At 40.0% G+C, this 26137-nt stretch overlaps 1 protein-coding gene across 1 annotated transcript in view; it reads left to right on the forward strand.

The window, feature by feature from the left end:
* kank1a (KN motif and ankyrin repeat domains 1a) overlaps positions 1-26137 on the forward strand; it is a 453264-nt gene that overhangs the window by 402243 nt on the left and 24884 nt on the right. Inside the window, exons 2-3 of the mRNA XM_062024419.1 lie at positions 4636-4767; positions 21034-23607. Coding sequence (XP_061880403.1) covers positions 4731-4767; positions 21034-23607 — 2611 coding nt within the window. The 5' untranslated portion in view covers positions 4636-4730. The remainder of the gene's footprint in view (positions 1-4635; positions 4768-21033; positions 23608-26137) is intronic.

Below are 26137 nucleotides of genomic sequence, written 5' to 3' on the forward strand. Positions count from 1 at the left end.
GTTAGTACTATTAGTGGAGCAGCAGCACGCACAATCATGTGTGCTTACGGACTGTATCCCTTGCAGACTGTATTGATATATATTGATATATAATGTAGGAAGCAGAATATTAATAACAGAAAGAAACAACCCTTTTGTGCGAATGAGGAGGGAGGTTTTTTGGGTTGGTGCATTAATTGTAAGTGTATCTTGTGTTTTTTATGTTGATTTAATTAAAAAAAAAAACAAAAAAAAACGATACCGATAAAAAAAAACCCAGATACCGATAATTTCCGATATTACATTTTAACGCATTTATCGGCCGATAATATTGGCAGGCCGATATTATCGGACATCCCTAATTTTAGCTTTTATATTTTATAAGATATATTTTTTGTAAAAACCACAATTAATAAATATATTTCAGTGAATAACTTATTGTTCAAATCTGTATATAAATATGTACATAAAGTGTTGTAATTATATTGTAAAATGGATGGATGGACGTTTAAAACAAAACTGTTATTACTAATTAGTAAGTATGCATTTTTTGAGCCTTTTTAGAGAAAATCATATCATTGTAGTAAATTATGCAAATTATTCGATGATGTCATGGTGACCACGCCCATAGCCACGCCCCCACCGCCACAGGTATCTTGGCAGTTTATGGGGAACACTGTGGACCCTGTTGCATTTTGTGGCTTTTAATGCCTCACAATCAAACACTTTTATGTTCAAATACTGAACAGATGTTTACCTTATCCCAATAAACATCTGTTCAGTATGTTAACATAAAAGTCTTTGATTTATCTGATTTTAAGGAACACTAAAACACAACCTCACTAATGTCTGATTGAATGCTAAAACGCTATGACAGACCGCCTTAATTTAAAAATCCTTTTCAAGCCATATTCAGTTGAATGCACTACAAAGCCGACGGCGTTTCTGGGTGTTGTTGATAAACGGTTTTCGCCTTGCATAGGAGAGTTTTAACATGCACTTACAGATGTAGCGACCAACTGTAGTTACTGACAGTGGGTTTCTGAAGTGTTCCTGAGCCCATGTGGTGATATCCTTTACACGCTGATGTGGCTTGTTGATGCAGTACCGCCTGAGGGATGGAAGGTCACGGCCTTAGCTGCTTACGTGCAGTGATTTCTCCGGATTCTCTGAACCCTTTGATGATATTACGGAGCGTAGATGGTGAATTCCTTGCAATAGCTGCTTGAGAAAGGTTTTTCTTAAACTGTTCAGCAATTTGCTCAGGCATTTGTTGACAAAGTGGTGACCCTCGCCCCATCCTTGTTTGTAAATGACTGAGCATTTCATGGAATCTACTTTTACACCCAATCATGGCACCCACCTGTTCCCAATCAGCCTGCACACCTGTGGGATGTTCCAAATAAGTGTTTGATGAGCATTCCTCAACTTTATCAGTATTTATTGCCACCTTTCCCAACTTCTTTGTCACGTGTTGCTGCCATCAAATTCTAAAGTTAATGATTATTTGCACACAACAAAAAAAATGTTTGAGTTTGAACATCAAATATGTTGTCTTTGTAGCATATTCAACTGAATATGGCTTGAAAAGGATTTGCAAATCATTGTATTCCGTTTATATTTACATCTAACACCATTTCCCAACTCATATGGAAACGAGGTTTGTAATAACTTCACTCCTTCTCTGTGCTTCCACTTGGCGTATTACAAGTGGGGGCCTCTCGCTACCCCCCTGGGCGGCCTATAGGACCTCTTTCCTCTTTTAGTTGGCACGTGGCTCTGCTGTCATTTGACAACGCCGTCTAATCTTAGCTTGCTGAACCTTACCCTCCGTGCACCGGAGGACTGGCGTTGTGTCTGCTTGGGGGTGTTGTGGGCAGGGTGGACGTCGGCAATGAGGCTGACAGGTAAGCTGCACGTGCACGGCTGACATTTAGGCCGGGACGAGTTCCCCCAGATCAGAGTTGATATGCAGCTAGTTTGAAAGTTGCTGTGGTCTGTAATTGCTCTAATTATAGCTGGACGTCTACGTGCCTAAAGTGCAGAGGTCTGAAGCTGCTAGTTTGATTAGTTTCATTACATTTTTTGAGGACGTGTTCCTCTGAGGATTTCCCCTTTCCCTCCTCCAGGTGTGCACCCATGGAGCAGGACCGCTGGCAGGTGTCGGGTCAGTCCAAACAGGTTTCGCTTGAAGTTTGCATGAGCTGGTCTTTCGTGGGTTTGGTCGCTGGCTGCCGTCATGGGAGAGCGGCGGCATGAAATATGTGCACTGGCCGTGTTTGTGTCCACGCTGTCCCTTTTTCGGGAGGTCCTACTATTTAGGTCACGCTGACTGACACTTGTTGGACTCCAAAAGTACAAATATTGTGTGTTAGTCACACTTCTTGCACTGCAAAAAGTCAGTGTTCAAAAAGAAGAAGAAAAAATACAAAAATGAGGGGTATTTTACTTGAACTAAGCAAAATGATCTGCCAATAGAACAAGAAAATGTGGCTTGTCAAGACTTTCCAAAACAAGTCAAATTAGCTAACCTCAATGGACGCAAAAATAGCTTAAAGGCCTACTGAAATGAATTTTTTTTATTCAAACGAGGACAGCAGATCCATTCTATGTGTCATACTTGATCATTTTGCGATATTGCCATATTTTTGCTGAAAGGATTTAGTAGAGAAAATCAACGATAAAGGTCGCAACTTTTGCTCGCTGATAAAAAAAAGCCTTACCTGTACCGGAAGTAGCGTGACGTCACAGGAGCTAGTATTCCTCACAATTCCCCGTTGTTTACAATGGAGCGAGAGAGATTCGGACTGAGAAAGCGACGATTACCCCATTAATTTGAGCCAGGATGAAAGATTCGTGGATGAGGAACGTGAGAGTGAAGGACTAGAGTGCAGTGCGGGACGTATCTTTTTTCACTCTGACCGTAACTTAGGTACAAGCTGGCTCATTGGATTCCACACTTTCTCCTTTTTCTATTGTGGATCACGGATTTGTATTTTAAACCACCTGGGATACTATATCCTCTTGAAAATGAGAGTCGAGAACGCGAAATGGACATTCACAGTGACTTTTATCTCCACGACAACACATCGGCGAAGCACTTTAGCTACGGAGCTAACGTGATAGCATCGGGCTTAACTGCAGATAGAAACAAAACAAATAAACCCCTGACTGGAAGGATAGATAGAAGATCAACAATACCATTTAAACCATGTAAATGTAACTACACTGTTAATGCTTTCCAGGCTGGCGAAGCTTAACAATGCTGTTGCTAACGACGCCATTGAAGCTAACTTAGCTACGGGACCTCACAGAGCTATGCTAAAAACATTAGCTATCCACCTACGCCAGCCAGCCCTCATATTCTCATCAACACCCGTGCTCACCTGCGTTCCAGCGATCGACGGAGCGACGAAGGACTTCACCCGATCATCCGTGCGGTCGGCGGCTAGCGTCGGATAGCGCGTCTGCTATCCAAGTCAAAGTCCTCCTGGTTGTGTTGCTACAGCCAGCCGCTAATACACCGATCCCACCTACAACTTTCTTCTTTGCAGTCTTCATTGTTCATTAAACAAATTGCAAAAGATTCACCAACACAGATGTCCAGAATACTGTGGAATTATGAGATAAAAACAGAGCTTTTTGTATTGGATTCAATGGTGTCCGAATACTTCCGTTTAACTGGTGACGTCACGCGCATACGTCATATCCAAAGGAGTTTTTCAAGCGGAAGTTTAGCGGGAAATTTAAAATGTCACTTTATAAGTTAACCCGGCCGTATTGGCATGTGTTGCAATGTTAAGATGTCATCATTGATATATAAACTATCAGACTGCGTGGTCGCTAGTAGTGGCTTTCAGTAGGCCTTTAAAATGCATTTTTCCATGGATAACATGACATCATCGCGCCAAGTGCGTGCTCTTTCAGTCAATCAGTGCGCATATATACAGCCCGGTCCTCGGCCAACATTTTTTTTATTGTAATTTTGAGGAATTTATCTGAATGTGCATGAACTATTTCTGTTCAAAATTGTTTGACATGTTTAAATATTAAGTGTCAGTTTACTGTACTGTGCCAACTGTACTACTATATGAGTACGTCTTTTCTATTGTTTCATTGAAAATAAAACAGCAAAGTCCATTTGGCTGTCATCTGTTTTAATTATGACACACAATTGTGTCAAAATCACGATTTTTTTTAAATTTCACGCTTGAAATAAGAAATGATGACTTTAAAAAAGTACTTGTGAGTGTTGATGACAGAGCTTTGCAACAGTTGATATTCTAGTTTCAAGCATGTTTGACTCAATATAGCTCATCAAATCTCAGCTGTAATATCTTACTGACATCATTTAGGAGCAAAACACTTAAAACAAGTAAAACACTCCAACATCAAATCTGCTTAGTGAGAAGAATGATCTTATCAGACAGAAAATAAGCAAATATCACCCTTATTTGACATATTTCATCTTTTTTTTTTTTGTTGAGATATTTCATCTTACCTAGATTTCCCTTTTTGCAGTGTGTGTGAAATATATTCTTCCTTGGGTGACATTTCTGTTATATTTTGTGATGACTACTTGTGTATCTCTGAATGTACAAGAAGTGATTACTCACTGGATCCATGTCATGATGTCATGATTGTGTGTTTCTGCAGGCTGCATGGTGTTGTGGACTTGATGCATGGCCTCTGCACGACCCCGCTCTGTGTTGTTGTTGTTGACGTGGGACTGAGCGCGCTCAGCAGCGGCCATGGCTCACACCGTGCACGTGAACGGCAACGACCCAGGTAACCCAAGTTTTGTCATATGTTCCTTATTTCCGACAACTTGTTTCCTTATTTTTATCTGGACTATTCTAAAGCGGTGTTTTTCAACCACTGTGAGATAATGGGCAGAATAACTGTGTAATACTCTTCCATATCAGTAGGTGGCAGCAGGTAGCTAATTGCTTTGTAGATGTCGGAAACAGCAGGAGGCAGGGTGCAGGTAAAAAGGTGTCTAATGCTTAAACCAAAAATAAACAAAAGGTGAGTGCCCCTAAGAAAAGGCATTGAAGCTTAGGGAAGGCTGTGCAAAACTGAACTGGCTACAAAGTAAACAAAAACAGAATGCTGGACGACAGCAAAAACTTACTGTGGAGAAAAGACAATGTACATCCGAACATGACATGACAATCAACAATGTCCCCGCAAAGAAGGATAAAAACAACTGAAATATTCTTGATTGCTAAAAACAAAGTCGATGCGGGAAATATGTCTCAAAGGAAGACATGAAACTGCTACAGGAAAATACCACAAAAAGAGAAATAAAGCCACCAAAATAGGAGCGCAGGACAAGAAGTAAAACACTACACACAGGAAAACAGCTATGGGGTGGCATCGCTTGGTTGGTAGAGTGCCTGTGCCAGCAACTTGAGGGTTCCAGGTTCGATTCCCCCTTCCACCATCCCAGTCACTGCCGTTGTGTCCTTGGGCAAGACACTTTACCCACCTGCTCCCAGAGCCACCCACACTGCTTTAAATGGAACTTAGTTCAAGTTTCAAGTTTATTCACAATACCATACAACAACTGCAATAGTAGTGAATATCATTTAAAGGTATTGGTAAGTGAAAGGGTCCCCCAAATAAGCTAGAAGAAGCTTTTGACAGGGGGTTCAGAGGACAGTTTATGTATGGAATGATGAAAAATGGTAGCAAGCACTACAACAACAAAAAAAAAAAAAAAAAAAAAAAACACAAAAAAAAAAACACAAAAAACAAAAACAAAAAAAAACTTAGATATTGGCTTTCACTATGTAAAAGCGCTTTGAGTCACTAGAGAAAAGCGCTATATAAATATAATTCACTTCACCTCACTAAAGCTTAGGGAAGGCGATGTGGAGCAAAACTAAAACTGAACTGGCTACAAAGTCAACAAATAACAGAATGCTGGACGACAGCAAAGACTTACTGTGGAGAAAAGACAAAGTACATCCGAACATGACATGACAATCAACAATGTCCCCGCAAAAAAGGATAAAAGCAACTGAAATATTCTTGATTGCTAAAAACAAAGAAGATGTGGGAAATATCGCTCAAAGGAAGACATGAAACTGCTACAGGAAAATACCACAAAAAGAGAAATAAAGCCACCAAAATAGGAGCGCAGGACAAGAAGTAAAACACTACACACAGGAAAACAGCAAATAAGTCATCGTGTGATGTGACAGGTGGTGACAGTACACCTACTTTGAGACAAGAGCTATAGTGATGCATGCTTGCTTATGCTTTAAAGTCATATCCAACAACGACTTTTTACTGTCAACTGAGTTTAGTTTTTGAATGTTTTGTGCTGGTGGTGTGCCTCCACATTTTGTCAACAAACGAAAAGACAACATTAAAAAAAACGAAAACATTTTGAAATGAGGAGTAGATTTGAGGTTGATGTCGACTCCAGAGATCCATCTTCTTCCGCTTATCCGAGGTGGGGTCGCGGGGGCAGCAGCCTAAGCAGGGAAGCCCAGACTTCCCTCTCCCCAGCCACTTGGTCCAGCTCGGCGTTCCCAGGCCAGCCGGGAGACAAAGTCTTCCCAACGTGTCCTGGGTCTTCCCCGTGGCCTCCTCTTATTGTTATGCTTAGCATTCATGACTGCCTGCTGTTGCACTCATCAGCCTAGTGGTGGCTCACATCCATCACACACACAGCTATTTCTATTTTTGCCCACAATTATTCTAGTGTTCCCAATGTTAAAAGGATAAAGCCATTGTTTACAAATTTGGTAAATAAATAACCCAAAAATGTATGTGTGTATGTATATATATATATATATATATATATATATATATATATATATATATATATATATATATATATATATATATATATATATATATATATATATATATATACATATTAGAGATGTCCGATAGTATCGGTCTGCCGATATTATCGGCCGATAAATGCGTTAAAATGTAACATCGGAAATTATCGGTATCGTTTTTTTTATTATCAGTATCGTTTTTTTTTTTTGTTGTTTTTTTTTAAAATTAAATCCACATAAAAAACACAAGATACACTTACAATTAGTGCACCAACCCAAAAAACCTCCCTCCCCCATTTACACTCATTCACACAAAAGGGTTGTTTCTTTCTGTTATTAATATTCTGCTTCCTACATTATATATCAATATATATCAATACAGTCTGCAAGGGATACAGTCCGTAAGCACACATGATTGTGCGTGCTGCTGCTCCACTAATAGTACTAACCTTTAACAGTTAATTTTACAAATTTTCATTAATTACTAGTTTCTATGTAACTGTTTTTATATTGTTTTACTTTCTTTTTTATTCAAGAAAATGTTTTTAATTTAGTTATTTTATTTGATTCATTTTTTTAAAAGTACCTTATCTTCACCATACCTGGTTGTCCAAATTAGGCATAATAATGTGTTAATTCCACGACTGTATATATCGGTTGATATCGGTATCGGTAATTAAAGAGTTGGACAATATCGGCATATCTGATATCGGCAAAAAGCCATCATCGGACATCCCTAATATATATATATATTTTTTTTTTTTTTACTGTACCGAAAATGAACCGAACCGTGACCTCTAAACCGAGGTATGTACCGAACCGACATTTTTGTGTAGCGTTACACCCCTAATCGTATGGGAAGTGAAAAAGTTGTCGGGACGCCTCTTCCTTGTTTTTGTGGCCGGCTGCTGGTCCGCGTTGGAAAGATTTGCACGGTGGGGTGTGAGAGAGGGTGGGGGTGTGAGAGAGGGTGGGGGTGTGAGAGAGGGTGGGGGTGTGAAAAAGGGTGGGGGTGCAGACACCTGCAGACATCCTGGCATTCCTGGCTGGACTACCAGGAGAGAGTCTTCACAATCCCTCCAGGAATGTGCAGCATGTCAGACATCTTTCAGCTTCTTTGCACGCTCTCCACCTCCACTGAGGTGCACCTTTTATTTACTATGTCTCATTCTTTACACGGCAACACTGCACTAAGAACCTTTATTGTAGTTGATGTAATACACTATACTATATGTTAGTATTCCACATTAAAAACAACTAAAAACCTTTATTGTAGTTGATGTAATACACTATACTATATGTTAGTATTCCACATTAAAAACAACTAAAAACCTTTATTGTAGTTGATATAATACACTATACTATATGTTAGTATTCCACATTAAAAACAACTAATTATATTTATAATGTTGTACATTAGCATGCTAACTTGTGTTTACCCCTCAGTGGTGTAATGTACCTTGCATGCTACTTCTGTTTGCTGAGGCGGTGCTTGCTGGAAACAGATTGACAACCACTAAGTTAATTGAATACAAATGTCACCAAGTGAGAGGGTTTATGCTAACTAGTCGGAGATGAGGCAATACATTTCTATTTTATAGGTTCTATAGTCAAGATTACCTTGATTTCAAAGACTGTAGTCACAAAAAGGCCAAAGAAAACAGCTAAAAACTCCAAATACAAAGTGTTAGGCTGCTCACCTCCTTCAGTTTTAGATTCCGGTTAGTTGTAGACAGTTTTATTTCTTGTTTGTGTGTCTTTTTAAATGGAGGTATCGATCCGATACATTTCTATTTTGAAGGTGTTTTATTTCTTGTTTGTGTGTCCTTTTAAATTTAGGTATCGATCCGATACATTTCTATTTTATATATGTTTTATTTCTTATTAGTGTGAACTTTTGAATTTAGATATCGATCTGATACATTCCTATTTTATAGGTGTTTTATTTCTTGTTTTTGTGTCCTTTTAAATTTAGGTATCGATCTAATGCATTGGTTTTATAGGTGTTTTATTTCTCGTTTGTGTGTCCTTTTTAGATTTAGGTATCGATTCGATACATTTCTATTTTATTGGTGTTTTATTTCTCGTTTGTGTGTCCTTTTTAAATTTAGGTATCGATTTGATACATTTCTATTTTATAGGTGTTTTATTTCTGTTTTTGTGTACTTTTGTATTTAGGTATCAATCCGATACATCTCTATTTTGTAAGTGTTTTATTTCTTGTTTGTGTGTCCTTTTAAATGTAGGTATCGATCCGATACATTTCTATTTTGTAGGTGTTTTATTTCTTGTTTGTGTCCTTTTAAATGTAGGTATTGATCCAATACATTTCTATTTTGTAGGTGTTTTATTTTTTGTTTTTGTGTCGTTTTAAATTTAGGTATCTATTCGATACATTTCTATTTTATAGGTGTTTTATTTCTCGTTTGTGTCCTTTTAAATTTAGGTATCGATCTGATACATTTCTATTTTATAGGTGTTTTATTTCGGTTTTTGTGTACTTTTATATTTAGGTGTCGATCCGATACATTTCTATTTTGTAAGTGTTTTATTTCTTGTTTGTGTGTCCTTTTAAATGTAGGTATCGATCCGATACATTTCTATTTTGTAGGTGTTTTATTTCTTGTTTGTGTCCTTTTAAATGTAGGTATCGATCCGATACATTTCTATTTTGTAGGTGCTTTATTTCTTGTTTGTTTGTCCTTTTAAATTTAGGTATCTATTTGATACATTTGTATTTTATCTGTGTTTTATTTCTGGTTTGTGTGTCTTGTGTTGTCTCAGCGTTGAAGAACGCAGATGAAGTTGAACCATCAACCTGTCATAAATAGTTTTACTCCTCACAATAAAAATGTACATGTTGTCGTTGACGGCACCAAAATACCTTCCAAGAATACCTCAACTACCAAATCTGTGAAAGGTGAGTCACCTGTTGTGGTGTGTTCAAGTACAATGGGTTAAAGGCCTACTGAAAGCCACTACTAGCGACCACGCAGTCTGATAGTTTATATATCAATGATGAAATCTTAACATTATAACACATGCCAATACGGCCGGGTTAACTTATAAAGTGACATTTTAAATTTGCCGCTAAACTTCCGGTTCGAAACGCCTCTGAGGATGACGTATGCGCGTGACGTAGCCCGGGGAACACGGGTATGCCTTCCACATTGAAGCCAATACGAAAAAGCTCTGTTTTCATTTCATAATTCCACAGTATTCTGGACATCTGTGTTGGTGAATCTGTTTCAATCATGTTCATTGCATTATGGAGAAGGAAGCTGAGCAAGCAAAGAAGAAAGTTGTCGGTGCGAAATGGACGTATTTTTCGAACGTAGTCAGCAAAACAGTACACAGCCGGCGCTTCTTTGTTTACATTCCCGAAAGATGCAGTCAAGATGGAAGAACTCGGATAACAGAGACTCTAACCAGGAGGACTTTTGACTTGGATACACAGACGCCTGTAGAGAACTGGGACAACACAGACTCTTACCAGGATTACTTTGATTTGGATGACAAAGACGCAGACGTGCTTCTGTGAGTATGCAGCTTTGGCTTCTAAACATTTGATCGCTTGACCGTATGTGCGCAACTTTTTTTTTGCATATGTACGTAACTTTTTTAAAATATATAAGCTTTATGAACCTTGGGTTAGGTGAACGGTCTTTTGGGCTGAGTGATTGTGTGTGTTGATCAGGTGTTTGAATTGTATTGGCGTGTTCTATGGAGCTAGGAGCTAGCAGAGGAGCTAGGAGCTAGCATAACAAACACGTAGGTGTTTTTATGCAGGATTAATTTGTGTCATATTAAATATAAGCCTGGTTGTGTTGTGGCTAATAGAGTATATATATGTCTTGTGTTTATTTACTGTTGTAGTCATTCCCAGCTGAATATCAGGTCACTCTCACAGCATCTTACCTATCTGAATAGCTTCAACTCCCCACTAGTCCTTCACTTGCACTTTCCTCATCCACAAATCTTTCATCCTCGCTCAAATTAATGGGGAAATTGTCGCTTTCTCGGTCCGAATCTCTCTCACTTCATGCGGCCATCATTGTAAACAATAGGGAACTTTGCGTATATGTTCAACTGACTACGTCACGCTACTTCCGGTAGGGGCAAGCCTTTTTTTTATCAGATACCAAAAGTTGCAATCTTTATCGTCGTTCTATACTAAATCCTTTCAGCAAAAATATGGCAATATCGCGAAATGATCAAGTATGACACATAGAATAGATCTGCTATCCCTGTTTAAATAAAAAAAATTCATTTCAGTAGGCCTTTAATTGAGCTTTTATTGATCAGTGGCGTTCACCTCTTGTGGTCCTCGGAAATAAAGCACACATCTAGTCTCTCTCCCACATTCACCACACATCTTCTTTATCACCATTTATGAGAAAAGTGTGAGACAAATTCCTGATATTTTTTGGGGGTTTGGCATCATCTGAGTTGTGAGTCCAGTTGTTGGGTTTGGCAGCAAGAACTTGCGGTGTGTTGCCAGTCCTCTTAGAAAAGGGCAGGAATGTGCAGCATGTACTTCCTGTTTGGTTTCCTGTCTTTTATGGGCGCACAGCGGACGTGTCGCAAGGCTGGCTGGGAGACTTTCACACACTTGTGACTTTTTTCTTCTTCTTCTCAATAATTACACGTATGGAACTTTTTACACCAAGCCAGGAAATAACAGCAGTTATGGATACTTCTCTTGTTGCCTTATTTGTATTTGACCACTACTGTTTTCTGTTTATTTGTTACTGACTGTGGCAGGACACCTCTGCCTCTGTTTCACTTTATGTTGCTGGTAAATAATATGCTTGTAGTAGTAGGCTAAAGTTAAATTATTTAGTATGCACTAATTAAAGGGGCAGAGCTTTAAGAGACATTTTAGCTTTTATATTTTATAAGATATATTTTTTGTAAGAACCACAATTAATAAATATATTTCAGTGAATAACTTATTGTTCAATTCTGTATATAAATATGTACATAAAGTGTTGTAATTATATTGTAAAATGGATGGATGGATGGATGGACGTTTAAAACTAAACTGTTATTATTATTAATTAGTAAGTATACATTTTTTGAGCCTTTTTAGAGAAAATCATATCATTGTAGTAAATTATGCAAATTACTCTGTCATGGTGACCACGCCCATAGCCACGCCCCCACCGCCACAGGTATCTTGGCAGTTTATGGGAAACACTGAACAGTGTGTAGGTGCATATGCGCGTGTGCGAGCACAGTCTAGTCCAGTGTTTTTCAACCACTGTGCCGCGGGAAATTATGCAACTTCACCTAATTGGTCCCAAAAATATTTTTTGCCAATAAATAATTCTAATTAGAGACGTCGATGCCGATAAATGCTTTAAAATGTAATATCAGAAATGATCGGTATCAGTTTCAACCTCCCGATTTTCCCAGGAGACTCCCGAATTTCAGTGCCCCTCCCGACAATCTCCCGGGGCAACCATTCTACCGAATTTCTCCCGATTTCCACCCGGTCAACAATATTGGGGGCGTGTCTTAAAGGCGCTAACTTCAGGGACCTCTACAAGCTGTCGTCACTTCCGCTTTTCCTCCACACAAACAGCGTGCCGGCCCAGTCACATAATATATGCGGCTTTTACACACACACAAGTGAATGCAAGGTATTCTTGGTCAACAGCCATACAGGCCACACTGAGGGTGGCCGTATAAACAACTTTAACACTGTTACAAATAGGCGCAACACTGTGAACCCACACCAAACAAGAATGACAAACACACAATCGATTCGATACATTTCTATTTTATAGGTTCTATAGTCAAGATTACTTTGCTTTTACAGACTATAGTCACAAAAAGGCCAAAGAAAACACCTAAAAACTCAAAATACAAACTGTTAGGCTACTCAACTCGTTCAGTTTTAGATTCCGGTTAGTCGTAGACGGTGTTTTATTTCCGTTTGTGTGTCATTTTAGGTATCGATTCCGATACATTTCTATTTTATAGGTTCTATAGTCAAGATTACCTTGCTTTTAAGGACTATAGTCACAAAAAAGCCAAAGAAAACACCTAAAAACTCAAAATACAAACTGTTAGGCTACTCACCTCAATCACTTTTAGATTCCGGTTAGTTGTAGACAGTTTTATTTCTTGTTTTTGTGTCCTTTTAAATTTAGGTATCGATCTGATACATTTCTATTTATAGGTGTTTTATTTCTCGTTTTTGTGTGATACTTTTAAATGTAGGTATCGATACGATACATTTCTTTCTTATAGGCGTTTTATTTCTCGTTTGTGTGTCCTTAGAAATGTATCGGATTCATACCTAAATTTCGTTTTATAGGTTCTATAGTCAAGAATACTTTGCTTTTAAAGACTATAGTCACAAAAAAGCCAAAGAAAACAACTAAAATCTCAAAATACAAAGTGTTAGGCTACTCACCTCCTTCAGTTTTAGATTCCGGTTAGTTGTAGACAGTTTTTTATTTCCGTTTGTGTGTCATTTTAGGTATCGATCTGATACATTTTTATTTTATAGGTTTTATAGTCAAGAGTACCTTGTTTTTAAGGACTATAGTCACAAAAAAAAGCCGAAGAAAACACCTAAAAACTCAAAATACAAAGTGTTAGGCTACTCACCTCAATCACTTTTAGATTCCGGTTAGTTGTAGACAGTTTTATTTCTCGTTTGTGTGTCCTTTTAAATTTAGGTATCGATCCGATACATTTCTATTTTATAGGTTCTATAGTCAAGATTACCTTGCTTTTAAGAACTATAGTCACAAAAAACCCAAAGAAAACACCTAAAATCTCAAAATACAAACTGTTAGGCTACTCACCTCGTTCAGTTTTAGATTCCGGTTAATCATAGACAGTTTTATTTCAGTTTGTGTCATTTTAGGTATCGATCCGATACATTTCTATTTTATAGGTTCTATAGTCAAGATTACCTTGCTTTTAAGGACTATAGTCACAAAAAAGCCAAAGAAAACACCTAAAATCTCAAAATACAAACTGTTAGGCTACTCACCTCAATCACTTTTAGATTCCGGTTAGTTGTAGACAGTTTTATTTCTTGTTTGTGTGTCCTTTTAAATTTATTTCTCGTTTTTGTGTCCTTTTAAATTTAGTTATCGATCTGATACATTTCTATTTATAGGTGTTTTATTTCTCGTTTTTGTGTGAACTTTTAAATGTAGGTATCGATACGATACATTTCTTTCTTATAGGCGTTTTATTTCTCGTTTGTGTGTCCTTAGAAATGTATCGGATTCATACCTAAATTTCGTTTTATAGGTTCTATAGTCAAGAATACTTTGCTTTTAAAGACTATAGTCACAAAAAAGCCAAAGAAAACACCTAAAATCTCAAAATACAAACTGTTAGGCTACTCACCTCCTTCAGTTTTAGTTTCCGGTTAGTTGTAGACAGTGTTTTATTTCCGTTTGTGTGTCATTTTAGGTATCGATCTGATACATTTTTATTTTATAGGTTTTATAGTCAAGAGTACCTTGTTTTTAAGGACTATAGTCACAAAAAAAAGCCGAAGAAAACACCTAAAAACTCAAAATACACACTGTTAGGCTACTCACCTCAATCACTTTTAGATTCCGGTTAGTTGTAGACAGTTTTATTTCTCGTTTGTGTGTCATTTTAAATTTATTTCTCGTTTTTGTGTCCTTTTAAGTTTAGTTATCGATCTGATACATTTCTATTTATAGGTGTTTTATTTCTCGTTTTTGAGTGAACTTTTAAATTTAGGTATCGATACGATACATTTCTTTCTTATAGGCGTTTTATTTCTCGTTTGTGTGTCCTTTAGAAATGTATCGGATTGATACCTAAATTTCGTTTTATAGGTTCTATAGTCAAGAATACTTTGCTTTTAAAGACTGTAGTCACAAAAAAGCCAAAGAAAACACCTAAAATCTCAAAATACAAACTGTTAGGCTACTCACCTCCTTCAGTTTTAGATTCCGGTTAGTTGTAGACAGTTTTATTTCTTGTTTGTGTGTCTTTTTAAATTTAGGTATCGATTCAATACATTTCTATTTTATAGATGTTTTATTTCCATTTTTGTGTCCATTTAAATTTAGGTATCGATCCGATACATTTCTATTTCATAGGTTCCATAATCAAGATTACTTTGAATGACAAACACATTTCGTGAGAACATCCGCACCGTAACACAACATAAACACAACACAACAAATACCCGGAACCCCTTGCAGCACTAACTTTTCCGGGACGCTACAATATACACCCCCCACTATCCCCGCCCACAAGAGCATGTCCCAAATTCCAAGCTGCTGTTTTGAGGCATGTTAAAAGAAATAATGCACTTTGTGACTTCAATAATAAATATGGCAGTGCCATGTTGGCACTTTTTTTTCCATAACTGGAGTTGATTTATTTTGGAAAAGCTTGTTACATTGTTTAATGCATCCAGCGGGGCATCACACATAATAATGTGTTAATTCCACGACTGTATATATCGGTATCGCTTGATATCGCAATCGGCAAAAAAGCCATTATTGGACATCTCTAGTTGCAATAAAAGTAGCAGCTGCTTTTTACTGCACTGTAACACTCCCTCACTTGTCTTTTGCTCATGAGGTCATCGCTCAGCTGTTCCAGGGTTTTGGTGGTACCAGGAGGGCGCCTGTCACCATGGTCTGTCACCCTGGTCTGTCACCCTGGTCTGCTGGTGCTGGTGTGGCACAGAGGCTCTAGTCATCAGTGCAGTGTTGGCAAGGAGCGTGCACACATTGTTGTCTGGTCTCCCACAGGGAACCAAACAACAATGTGTGCAGTAAATTTCCAACTATAAGCTGCTGCTTTTTTCCTACACTTTGATCCTTGCGGCTTATTAAACGGTGCGGAGGACTCGTGGATTTTCTTCGCTGACAGTCATAGTGCAAATGGTTTAAAAAATAAAAATAAACACCAAAAGCAAATACACTAAATATCAATCAATCAATCAATCAATCAATCAATGTTCAGGGTTTCCCACATATTACATGTTATTATGAATGTTACTAGATACTACATATATACTTACATCATGTATATATTACATGTTATTATGAATGTTACTACATGACATATATACTTACATCTAGAGATGTCCGATAATATCGGTCTGACGATATTATCGGCCGATAAATGTGTTAAAATGTAATATTGGAAATTATCGGGGTTTTTTTGTTTTTGTTTTTTGTTTTTTGTATTAAATCCACATAAAAAACACAAGATACACTTACAATTAGTGCACCAACCCAAAAAACCTCCCTCCCCCATTTACACTCATTCACACAAAAGGGTTGTTTCTTTCTGTTATTAATATTCTGCTTCCTACATTATATATCAATATATATCAATACAGTCTGCAAGGGATACAGTCCGTAAGCACACATGATTGTGCGTGCTGCTGCTCCACTAATAGTACTAACCTTTAACACTTAATTTTACAAATGTTCATTATTACTAGTTTCTATGTAACTGTTTTTATATTGTTTTACTTTCTTTTTTATTCAAGAAAATGTTTTTAATTTATTTCTTATTTTATTTGATTCTTTTTTTTTTTAAATTACCTTATCTTCACCATACCTGGTTGTCCAAATTAGGCATAATAATGTGTTCATTCCTCGACTGTATATATCGGTTGATATCGGTATCGGTTGATATCGGTATCGGTAATTAAAGAGTTGGACAATATCGGCATATCGGATATCGGCAAAAAGCCATTATCGGACATCCCTACTTACATCATGTATATATTACATGTTATTATGAATGTTACTACATGACATATATACTTACATCATGTATATATGACATGTTATTATGAATGTTACTAGATACTACATATATACTTACATCATGTATATATTACATGTTATTATGAATGTTACTACATGACATATATACTTACATCATGTATATATTACATGTTATTATGAATGTTACTAGATACTACATATATACTTACATCATGTATACATTACATGTTATTATGAATGTTACTACATTAAATACTGTATATACTTACAGTGTGTATATAAATGTTGATAGAGGCTTTTGGATTGTTTTCGAGTGCTTTATATGCGTAATAGAGCCACTCCTGTCAGCTGCGTTGTCAGCAAATTTTGTCTCGTGTTTATTTGTGAGTTAGAATGCATAAAACAATAAAAATGTTCTTGTCTTATGTAATTATTGTGAATGATAGACATAATTCCAAAGAAAGTGTAGTTTATTGTGTAAACAACAACTGTATATAATCATCTTCTCTTCATTTCCAAGGGACTGACACAATCTCTATACTCGCTTCGAATGGAGGATTTCCTCATTGACTCGGAGGCCCTCTATGATGTCAAGGTGTCTTTGTAACGATGTTGTCCGAGTAATGTGAGTCACCAGAGCTGGTGACTCACCAAAAGCACCAAAGGTGAGGAGCAGCTATCATCTCCCTCACTTGTGTTGCTCCACTTTGGAGAGAGGAGGCGCTCCGACGCTCGCGTTTGAAGTTTGCGGCTTTTTATGACATCACCGACCTGGTCAGAAGTCACCCTTTTGTCGGTTGAGCCTGCCCCGTGTGTACGTCCACCACTTTATTGAACGCGCCACTCGCTACACGTCTTAAAAATAACACCTGGAAGCTGTGCCAGCTGTCCAGTCGGCTACGAATGTGGGAGCTGTAAGTCTGATTATTCTCTTCAGCGAATATGCTAACCGAGCATAATGCTGTTAAAATGTGTAATGTTAGCATTTTAGCTCTCATAGCTATTCTAGTGTTGCTAACGGCCTCTTGTACCACTCCTTGAAGTTACCTTGTTGGGTGTGATGCATAGGAATGGCCACCGATTACAGTTATTTTATTTTATTTTATTTTATTTATTTTTTTTTGGCACCGACCGACTCAAGTAAAACACAACTCTGCCATGATTCGGTACCTGGTTTGTGTGTGACGTAGGGGTGTAACGGTACACAGAAATTCCGGTTCGGTACGTACCTCGGTTTAGAGGTCACGGTTCGGTTCATTTTCGGTACAGTAAGAAAACAACAAAATGTACATTTTTTGGTTATTTATTTACCAAATTAGTAAACAATGGCTTTATCCTTTTAACATTGGGAACACTATAATAATAATTCTGCCCACGTTAATCAACATTAAACTTAATTTATTACAGCATTTGGGAAGCCTGTAGTTGATTTTTATTATGTAAATGTTATATTTTTATCAACATGTGATAGCAGGGACCCTGCCATTCAAAACTAGGCTGCTCCGTTACTAATGATTCATGTAACTATAGCTGGAAAAATAGTACAATAGCAATAGGAGAGACTATTCTTCCCTGAACACCATGGAGTTCATGTAGGCTTAATGATGCACTTACATTATTATATCAACTATCAGAGACAGAAACTCTTCATTTAACATAATGTCCTTTTTTGCTGCTTCAACACAGCTCAATCAACACAGAAAAAGGTAAAGTGAAATAACAGACAGACATGGCTTTGCTGTCCGTAACACACACACACACCGCAAAATGAGCTAATGTTACGCTAAAAGCGAATTAGCCTTCACCTGCGAGCGAGCTGAGCTGCCGTTTATATTTCTAGAAGGTCAACGGGCTCATAGTGATGTTACTAGTAGTTGACTGTGTTTATTATCATTTGGGGAGAGTCCGCAGCCTGATGATTACCTGCTAAGCACTGACTACATGCGCTCTGAATACGCACTGCTGATTGGCTGTTACCGCTCTGTTTGTAACCAATCAGGTGGTTGTGTGGGTGGGGCAATGCTGGGTGCTGTGGAGAGGACTGACAGAGACAGAAGGAAGCGGAGGCGGCTACTTAATATGTTCGTGTGGAAACTCGTTCGGTACACCTCCGAACCGAAACGAAACCCCCGCACCGAAACGGTTCAATACAAATACACGTACCGTGTGACGTCATGTCTAACTCGGGATGCAACAATAAACTGTATTAATGATAACCCCAGTAGAATCCTGACTGTATGTATTACCGTTTAAATTAAAATGATGGCAAAAACCAGGATCGATAACTGTGCTTTGGTAAAGTCAGGGATTCGCTGCAGCTAGCTTAGCTGCTAACATGAAAACAAGAGACATTAACGTCTTTCCCCATCTCAGAAACGACATACACCAATCGAAACTTGTATAAGCTCACCACTGTCTGATCCACTAAGCTGTTCAATTGCGCACATTCAGCCTATGAGCTGTGTTGTCATGACGCAGAGTGATCCGTCTGAGAAATGCCAGATGGAGGCGGTTTTGTGGTGCGTTCAAAGGCCGCAGAAAAGCGTAGGACAACACAAGTTGTGGAACGCCCACCGGAAATAAATAGATTTGAATATGGTGAATAAAGGTTTAGTCGTTAAAAAAACATAACAATTCCACGACAAACACTATCAGTGAAGCATAAGAAACACAAACTATGCAAAATAGTGGCTTTTCTAACTATTTCAGTGTACTTTTTGACCACATTCAACAACATAACTCCACATTTTAGTCACAATAACTGCGATATTAAATTTGTGTATCCCTAACACCAACACTCTAGCAGCACTGAGAGCTGACTCAGTCAAACTGCCTCTCAGTAATGTTGCAATTTTCAACGCCAACAAACCTGTTGACTCAAACATAATAGTAAAATAAGATCATCCATCTTGTTCCGCTTATCCGAGGTGGGATCGCGGGGGCAACAGCCTAAGCAGAGAAGCCCAGACTTCCCTTTCCCCAGCCACTTTGTCCAGAGGCGTTCCCAGATCAGCCGGGAGACTTAGTCTTCCCAACGTGTCCTGGGTCTTCCCCCGTGGCCTCCTGCCGGTCGGACGTGCCCGAAACACCTCCCTAGGGAGGCGTTCGGGTGGCATCCTGACCAGATGCCCGAACCACCAAAATAGGATATAACAAGTGAAATTGGACGGAAGTTTATCATAATCAAAAATGAGATGTCATTAATAAAAACAGTTAATATTTATCAAACATACACAAAAGTGCAAAAGTACTGGTATTGGGTTCTAGGTACCGGGAATTGGTGCATGTGTTGGACAGGCGTGGACCAACACAGCTCGTTAGCATTGAAGCTACATTAGGGTTTACAAAAAGCAATGTCCAAACTGAACGTCTGGGGGTCTGGTTCTAGAGAAGTGAGTGGAAATATTACAAACACCACAACAAAGGGTGGCAATCATAAATGCACTGTTGGATTATTAAGTGTATTGAATATTATATGCGGGTGTGCCTAATGTTGCGGTCTGGGGGCGTGTAAAAACGTCAAATATGCACAGTAGCTTTACTGTTTGTCTTTAAAAAAAAAAAAAAGGGTCTGTTATTTCAGCGAGTTCGCCGCCCCCCCCAGCCCGCTGAATAACAGCTCTCTTATTCGGGAAGGGGTAGCGCCCAGCTCAGAGTCTCACGGGATTGGAGGAGGCAGCTGTCCAATAGCTGTGCAGTGCTGGGCTGAGCAGAGTTCATACCAATAGCGGCCTTTTCTCCCCGTACGGAGGAGAGAAGATTGAGTGGTAGGAGTGAGAAGAAACTGCACAGTGGGATCTTTGTACAGTCGCCTGCCAGGAAGGGAACAAGCTAAGAGTCTTGGACGGGAGTGAGGTGAGTGAACAACAATGTTCTGTTCCGGAATAGAAGCCACAGGGAGGTAAAGTTGTCAGAGGAAGCGCCGGGCTGTTTATGTCCGGCCCGTGTTTAAGCTCCAGGCATACCAGGAACAAGAAGATGCCACTTTTAGCCCAGCCGGTGTATGTGTAGCCGGGGGGTGGGGGTGGGGGGTGTCTTAATGGGACTTCTGGGACCCGGCGCGTGGAGTTTGGACTTTGAGACCATCAATCTCAGTGGCTTGAATAAATCATCAGCAAAGACAGTTCTCAAGATTTCCTGGGATTATTTGAGTCTACCTTGACAAGAACTTTACTGATGTGTGACAAGGTTTGTAAACCATAAACTCTGTGCGCTCATCTCTGATCATCTGGCACAACAACATGTATTTGTAACGTGTCTTTCTTTATGTGTTGCGCATAGTTTTGAGCTGACTAAGCAGAGCTTGCCGTAGTGGCTGTCACTCACACTTTCCAGTCGTGTTGACGTGAGGCACGTTGGTGCACGTCAAATTTGTTGCCGGATGTTTAAGAAGAACTGCAGTTCCCTCAAAGGAGTTGTCATTTCGTAATTAATTGCTTGTCGACATGCAATGTTTAATACGAGCAACTTGTTTTGCTGTGTTTGTGCAGGCCGAGGACAAAGATGTCCAAGCACAGATAACGACAAGGACTCTGTGGCTCCGTACTCCGTCGAGACTCCCTACGGTTTCCAGCTAGACCTGGACTTCCTCAAATACGTCGATGACATCGAGAGGGGCCACACCATTAAGAAGCTGAGCATCCAGAGGAAGCCCAAAGGGGGCAAGCCGGCAACGGCGCCGCCGCCGCCACGGACCCGCACCGGCAGTGCCGGCGTGCGGGCCGAATGGACGTCCACCGACTCGCTATCGTCTTCAAACAGCGACGACAAGCAGTCGCCGGTCTTCTTCAGTGCCAAGCCCTCCCAGGTATCCGCTCCGCTGACGCCCATCCTCCAAAGGGCGGCGTTTGAAACGGCTCCACAGCAATCCTACTCCAGCCTCGTGGAGCCCAAGCTGCTACTCCCGCCGCCCTCACCGAGGTTGACGCCGCGACCCAACCCCCATGTAGAAAAGACCCTGATGGAGACCCGACTTCGATTAGAACAGGAGCGTCTGTTCATGCAGCCGTACAGCGAACCTCCGCTGCCCCGCCGTCGTCTTGCCAGCTTTGGGGGAACGGGCTCAAACAGCTCGCTGTCCTCATACTCGGGGTCCATGGCGCCAAGTCAGATCTCCCCCAGCACCCTTCAGCCTCTACCCATCAACGGCCACATCAACAATGGAGAGTACAACCTTTACTACCCACCATCCATGGGTAGCTCCATCCGACACAGTCCCATGAGCTCCGGCATGGCCACACCCGTGACTAATGTCAGCCCGCTACACCTACAACAGATCCGGGAGCAGATGGTAGTTGCCCTCAAGAAGCTGAAAGAGTTAGAGGAGCAGGTGAAGACCATTCCCATTTTACAGGTCAAGATAGCGGTTCTCCAGGAGGAAAAAAGACAATTGGCCGCTCAGTCCAAAAATCAAGTTCCTGGTGGTTTCCGCAAGCGCTCCTACAGCGTGGGCTGTGCCGACCAGATGGAGAACCCAGGTCCCATCCAGAAAGAAACTGTGTTGCAAATCATTGAGCCTGAAGTCCAGCAACAGAATGCTCAGCAGCTTGAAGAGTTTAGGCGTCTGGCGGCGGAAGTCCAAGCTCTGGAGAAGACCACTCTTGACAATAATGGCTTTGAAAGTCAGACGGACAATCAGAACCAGGCCCTCCAAAAGTCAGTCGGTGTCGTGACTGATGAAAACATGAACAACCGTCAAGTCCGGTTGCTAAAAGAACGTTGCCATCGGGACGTGGGCGTGGCGACAGAACGCCTGGAAACCCGCAGTGCTTTAGTGGGTGTGAACGAAGCCATGCTGGGCGTGTCCAGCGAGGCAGAGAAGGAGATCGAGCTCCAGCAGCAGACCATCGAAGCGCTGAAAGACAAGGTCTACCGCTTGGAGGTGCAGCTGAAAGAAACTACTCACCAGATGGAGATGACAAAGCTAAAGCTGGAGCTCCAAGCAGCTGGCGGTTCCAACAAAAAAAAGGCGGATAAAGGCTTCATGGTGAGGCCCGAGATGTACAACGTCTCCGTGGAGGCCAAAGTCTCAGTGCAAAGCCAGGGGGTCGGTGACCACGTCGTTATTGCTGAAGCTCCTCAGAGTTTCTCTGTAGGAGTGTCCTGTCACCCGAGTGTGCACAGCATTGGTGTCGGCCCTGAGAACTTGCCAGACCAACTTTCGGTGGAGGCACTGCAGCGTCAGGTAGGCGTGGACTTCGAGGTTTGTCAGGTGGGAATCAACACGGTGGAGTCTTTAGACTGCTCAGCCTTCTGCAAACCTATGACTGAGTTGATCAAGACGTCGCGATCGTTCGGCTGCGGGGATTGTTCTGTGGACGTGGCCGTCAGTCCTTTCAGGACGATGGTGTCGCAAGGAACTGACCCAGACCTCGTGACCAAGGTCGACTCTTGTGTCATGGCTGCCCCCGAGTTAGCAACTCAGATTACCAACACTGAGACGGAAGTTGTCAGCAAGTCCACCAACACAAAAACAGCCGAGCTGACGGACTCTTGCACGGACACCGCCTTGTCGACCTGTGACAAGCACACCAACACCGCTGCCGCAGAAACGAGGACGGTGGCTGCAGGCGAGGGACTCGTCAAGGACGTGCACTCGGCCCCAAAGATGCGCTCAGTGGCCGTAGGAACCGCCACGGATGTAGAATCGCTCCTCGGTCAATCCAGCTCTACTAAAACCAAAGAATGTGGAGTGGGACCTGTCAGCGTTCACGAGAACTTCTTGATCGGATTGAAAACGCGCAACATAGCATGCGGTCCTTCCCTGCTCCTCAAACCCGTCGCATGCAGCAAGGAGACCGTGGAGGAGACCGCTGAGGCCGGGCCAGCGCAGGGCGGCGCCAGGCTAGACCATTACATCGAGAGGGTGCAGAAGCTCTTACAGGAGCAACAAATGCTGCTGGCCGAGAACTACAGCGAGCTGGCCGAGGCCTTCGGGCAGCCCCAGTCCCAGTTTGGGTCCATCAACAGCGAGCTGGTCAGCACGCTCTCGTCCATCAACTCTGCCATGAAGTGCGGCAGCGTGGAGGACCTCTTAAAGCTGCAGATGGACGCCGCAGACCCAGGTGAGAGCTTGACGGCGTCACATGTTGCATTGATTCATCTTTGAGTAGTTTGAAGTGCAAACACAACAATGGCAGATAAGAAAGTGTCGACTGGGACGCGGACCAAAACATGAGCTCACTTTTTGGGAGTCGCACCCATCGGCCTCCTGCTCTTTAGCGCGCACTAATGCTGATTCATGGCCGCCTCCCTCGCCGTTACATAACCCGCTCTCATGCCGGCTGACACATTCTTTGTGTTGTGTTGCAGCCGGGCCTCGGGTCACTCCTTCTGGAATGTTGGACAGCCCAGAAGGAGCGCAGAAGACGCTTTTTTCAAACACGTTTGAACGGCGGTGAATACATTTTGGCACGCTTCCAAACACCGCATTCAAGACTGGGGAGGTCAGAAGTGGATGTGCGATAAGCTCGTGTTTGTTTGGTTTGTGAAATAGTCCACAGTCCTGATCATTAGGCCAAGCTAGCTCTCTTTTGTTTTGTTCTTTAAAGATGCACTTGCCCCTTAAAACATGGAAGTAAAACTGGTTTTTACTGAGGGCCACATGGCAGTCACGGCTGTGAGTAATAAATCTATCAGGAGTCACCTCATTATACAATTGTCTATGCCAGGGATTCTCAAACTGTGGTTCATGTGCCACTAGTGCTACACTGGCTTCATCTAGTGCCGGGTCTAGAACAGCCTAATAGCTAGAACTAGTATGCATATATCTATAAAGAAAAAAAAAAAGGCTTTTTTAAAAAGAAGGGTTTTTAAGCCTTTTTTAAAAACATCCACAGTCTGTGGTGCCCTCAGGTGGTCAGGGAGAGCGTTCCACAGACTGGGAGCGGCGGAGCAGAAAGCCTATTGTTCGTAGCTTTGTCCTCGGAGGTTAGCCTGGTGTCGTGTGGAGGATTTGGGGGTGAGCAGTACTTTGAGGTAGAGGGGGGGGGGGGCATTACCATGGAGGCACTGGTGGTACGCCAATGAACCGCTTGATTAAAGAAGTGTTTTATTTTCCTATATTCAAACTGCGGGTGTTGTTACAAAGGCCAAAAATATTGAATATGTGCGTTGAATAAAACCTCTGCTACGCTAATGTTGGTCATTATGTTGGTACTTGAAGAGACTTTTTTTCTGGGGTGGAAAATGCAAACCACTCACCTATTATGCATCTGATCATTATATATATATTTTTACATAATGCGTAAAAAAATAAAATATCTAGACTGGCAGCTCAGTTGCCATAATTTTATCCTAAAATTTACAGTGTTTTTTACAGTATATTATTACTGCAAATTATTATTATTACTGCAAATTATGCCTATTATGCATCTGATCATTGTATTTTTTTTTTTACATAATGTGTAAAAAAAAAAAAGTTTTTAGACTGGCAGCTCAGTTGCCATAATTGTATCCGAAAATGTACAGTGTTTTTTTACAAAATATTATTACTGCAAATTATTATTATTATTATTAGTATTATTATTATTATTACTGCAAATTATGCCTATTATGCATCTGATCATTGTATATATTTTTTTACATAATGCGTAAAAAAAATGTATCTGGACTGGCAGCTCAGTTGCCATAATTTTATCTGAAATTTTACAGTGTTTTTTTTTACAATATATTACTGCAAATTATTATTATTATTATTATTATTACTGCAAAGTATGCCTATAATGCATATATTATGCCTATTATGCATCTGATCATTGTATTTTTTTTTTTACATAATGCATAAATTTTTTTTATCTAGACTGGCAGAGCAGTTGCCATAATTTTATCCGAAAATGTATGGTGTTTTTTTACAATATATTATTACTGCAAATTATTATTATTATTACTGCAAATTATGCCTATTATGCATCTGATCATTGTATATATTTTTTTACATAATGCGTAAACATTTTTTATCTAGACTGGCAGCTCAGTTGCCATCATTTTATCCAAAATTTTACGGTGTTTTGTTTACAACATATTACTGCAAATTATTATTATTATTATTATTACTGCAAATTATGCATATAATGCATATATTATGCCTATCATGCATCTGATCATTGTATTTTTTTTTTTTACATAATGCATAATTTTTTTTTATCTAGACTGGCAGAGCAGTTGCCATAATTTTATCCGAAAATGTATGGTGTTTTTTTACAATATATTATTACTGCAAATTATTATTATTACTGCAAATTATGCCTATTATGCATCTGATCATTGTATATATTTTTTTACATAATGCGTTACAAAAATGTATCTAGACTGGCAGCTCCGTTGCCATAATTTTATTTGAAAATTGAGGATGTTTTTTTACAATATATTATTACTGCAAATTATTATTATTATTATTATTATTATTACTGCAAATTATGCCTATTATGCATCTGATCATTGTATATATTTTTTTACATAATGCGTAAATTTTTTTTATCTGGACTGGCAGCTCAGTTGCCATAATTTTATCTGAAATTTTACGGTGTTTTTTTTACAATGTATTACTGCAAATTATTATTATTATTATTAGTATTATTATTATTATTATTACTG

The sequence above is a fragment of the Entelurus aequoreus genome, linkage group LG17 (genome assembly GCF_033978785.1).
Source record: "Entelurus aequoreus isolate RoL-2023_Sb linkage group LG17, RoL_Eaeq_v1.1, whole genome shotgun sequence".
Taxonomy (NCBI): domain Eukaryota; kingdom Metazoa; phylum Chordata; class Actinopteri; order Syngnathiformes; family Syngnathidae; genus Entelurus; species Entelurus aequoreus.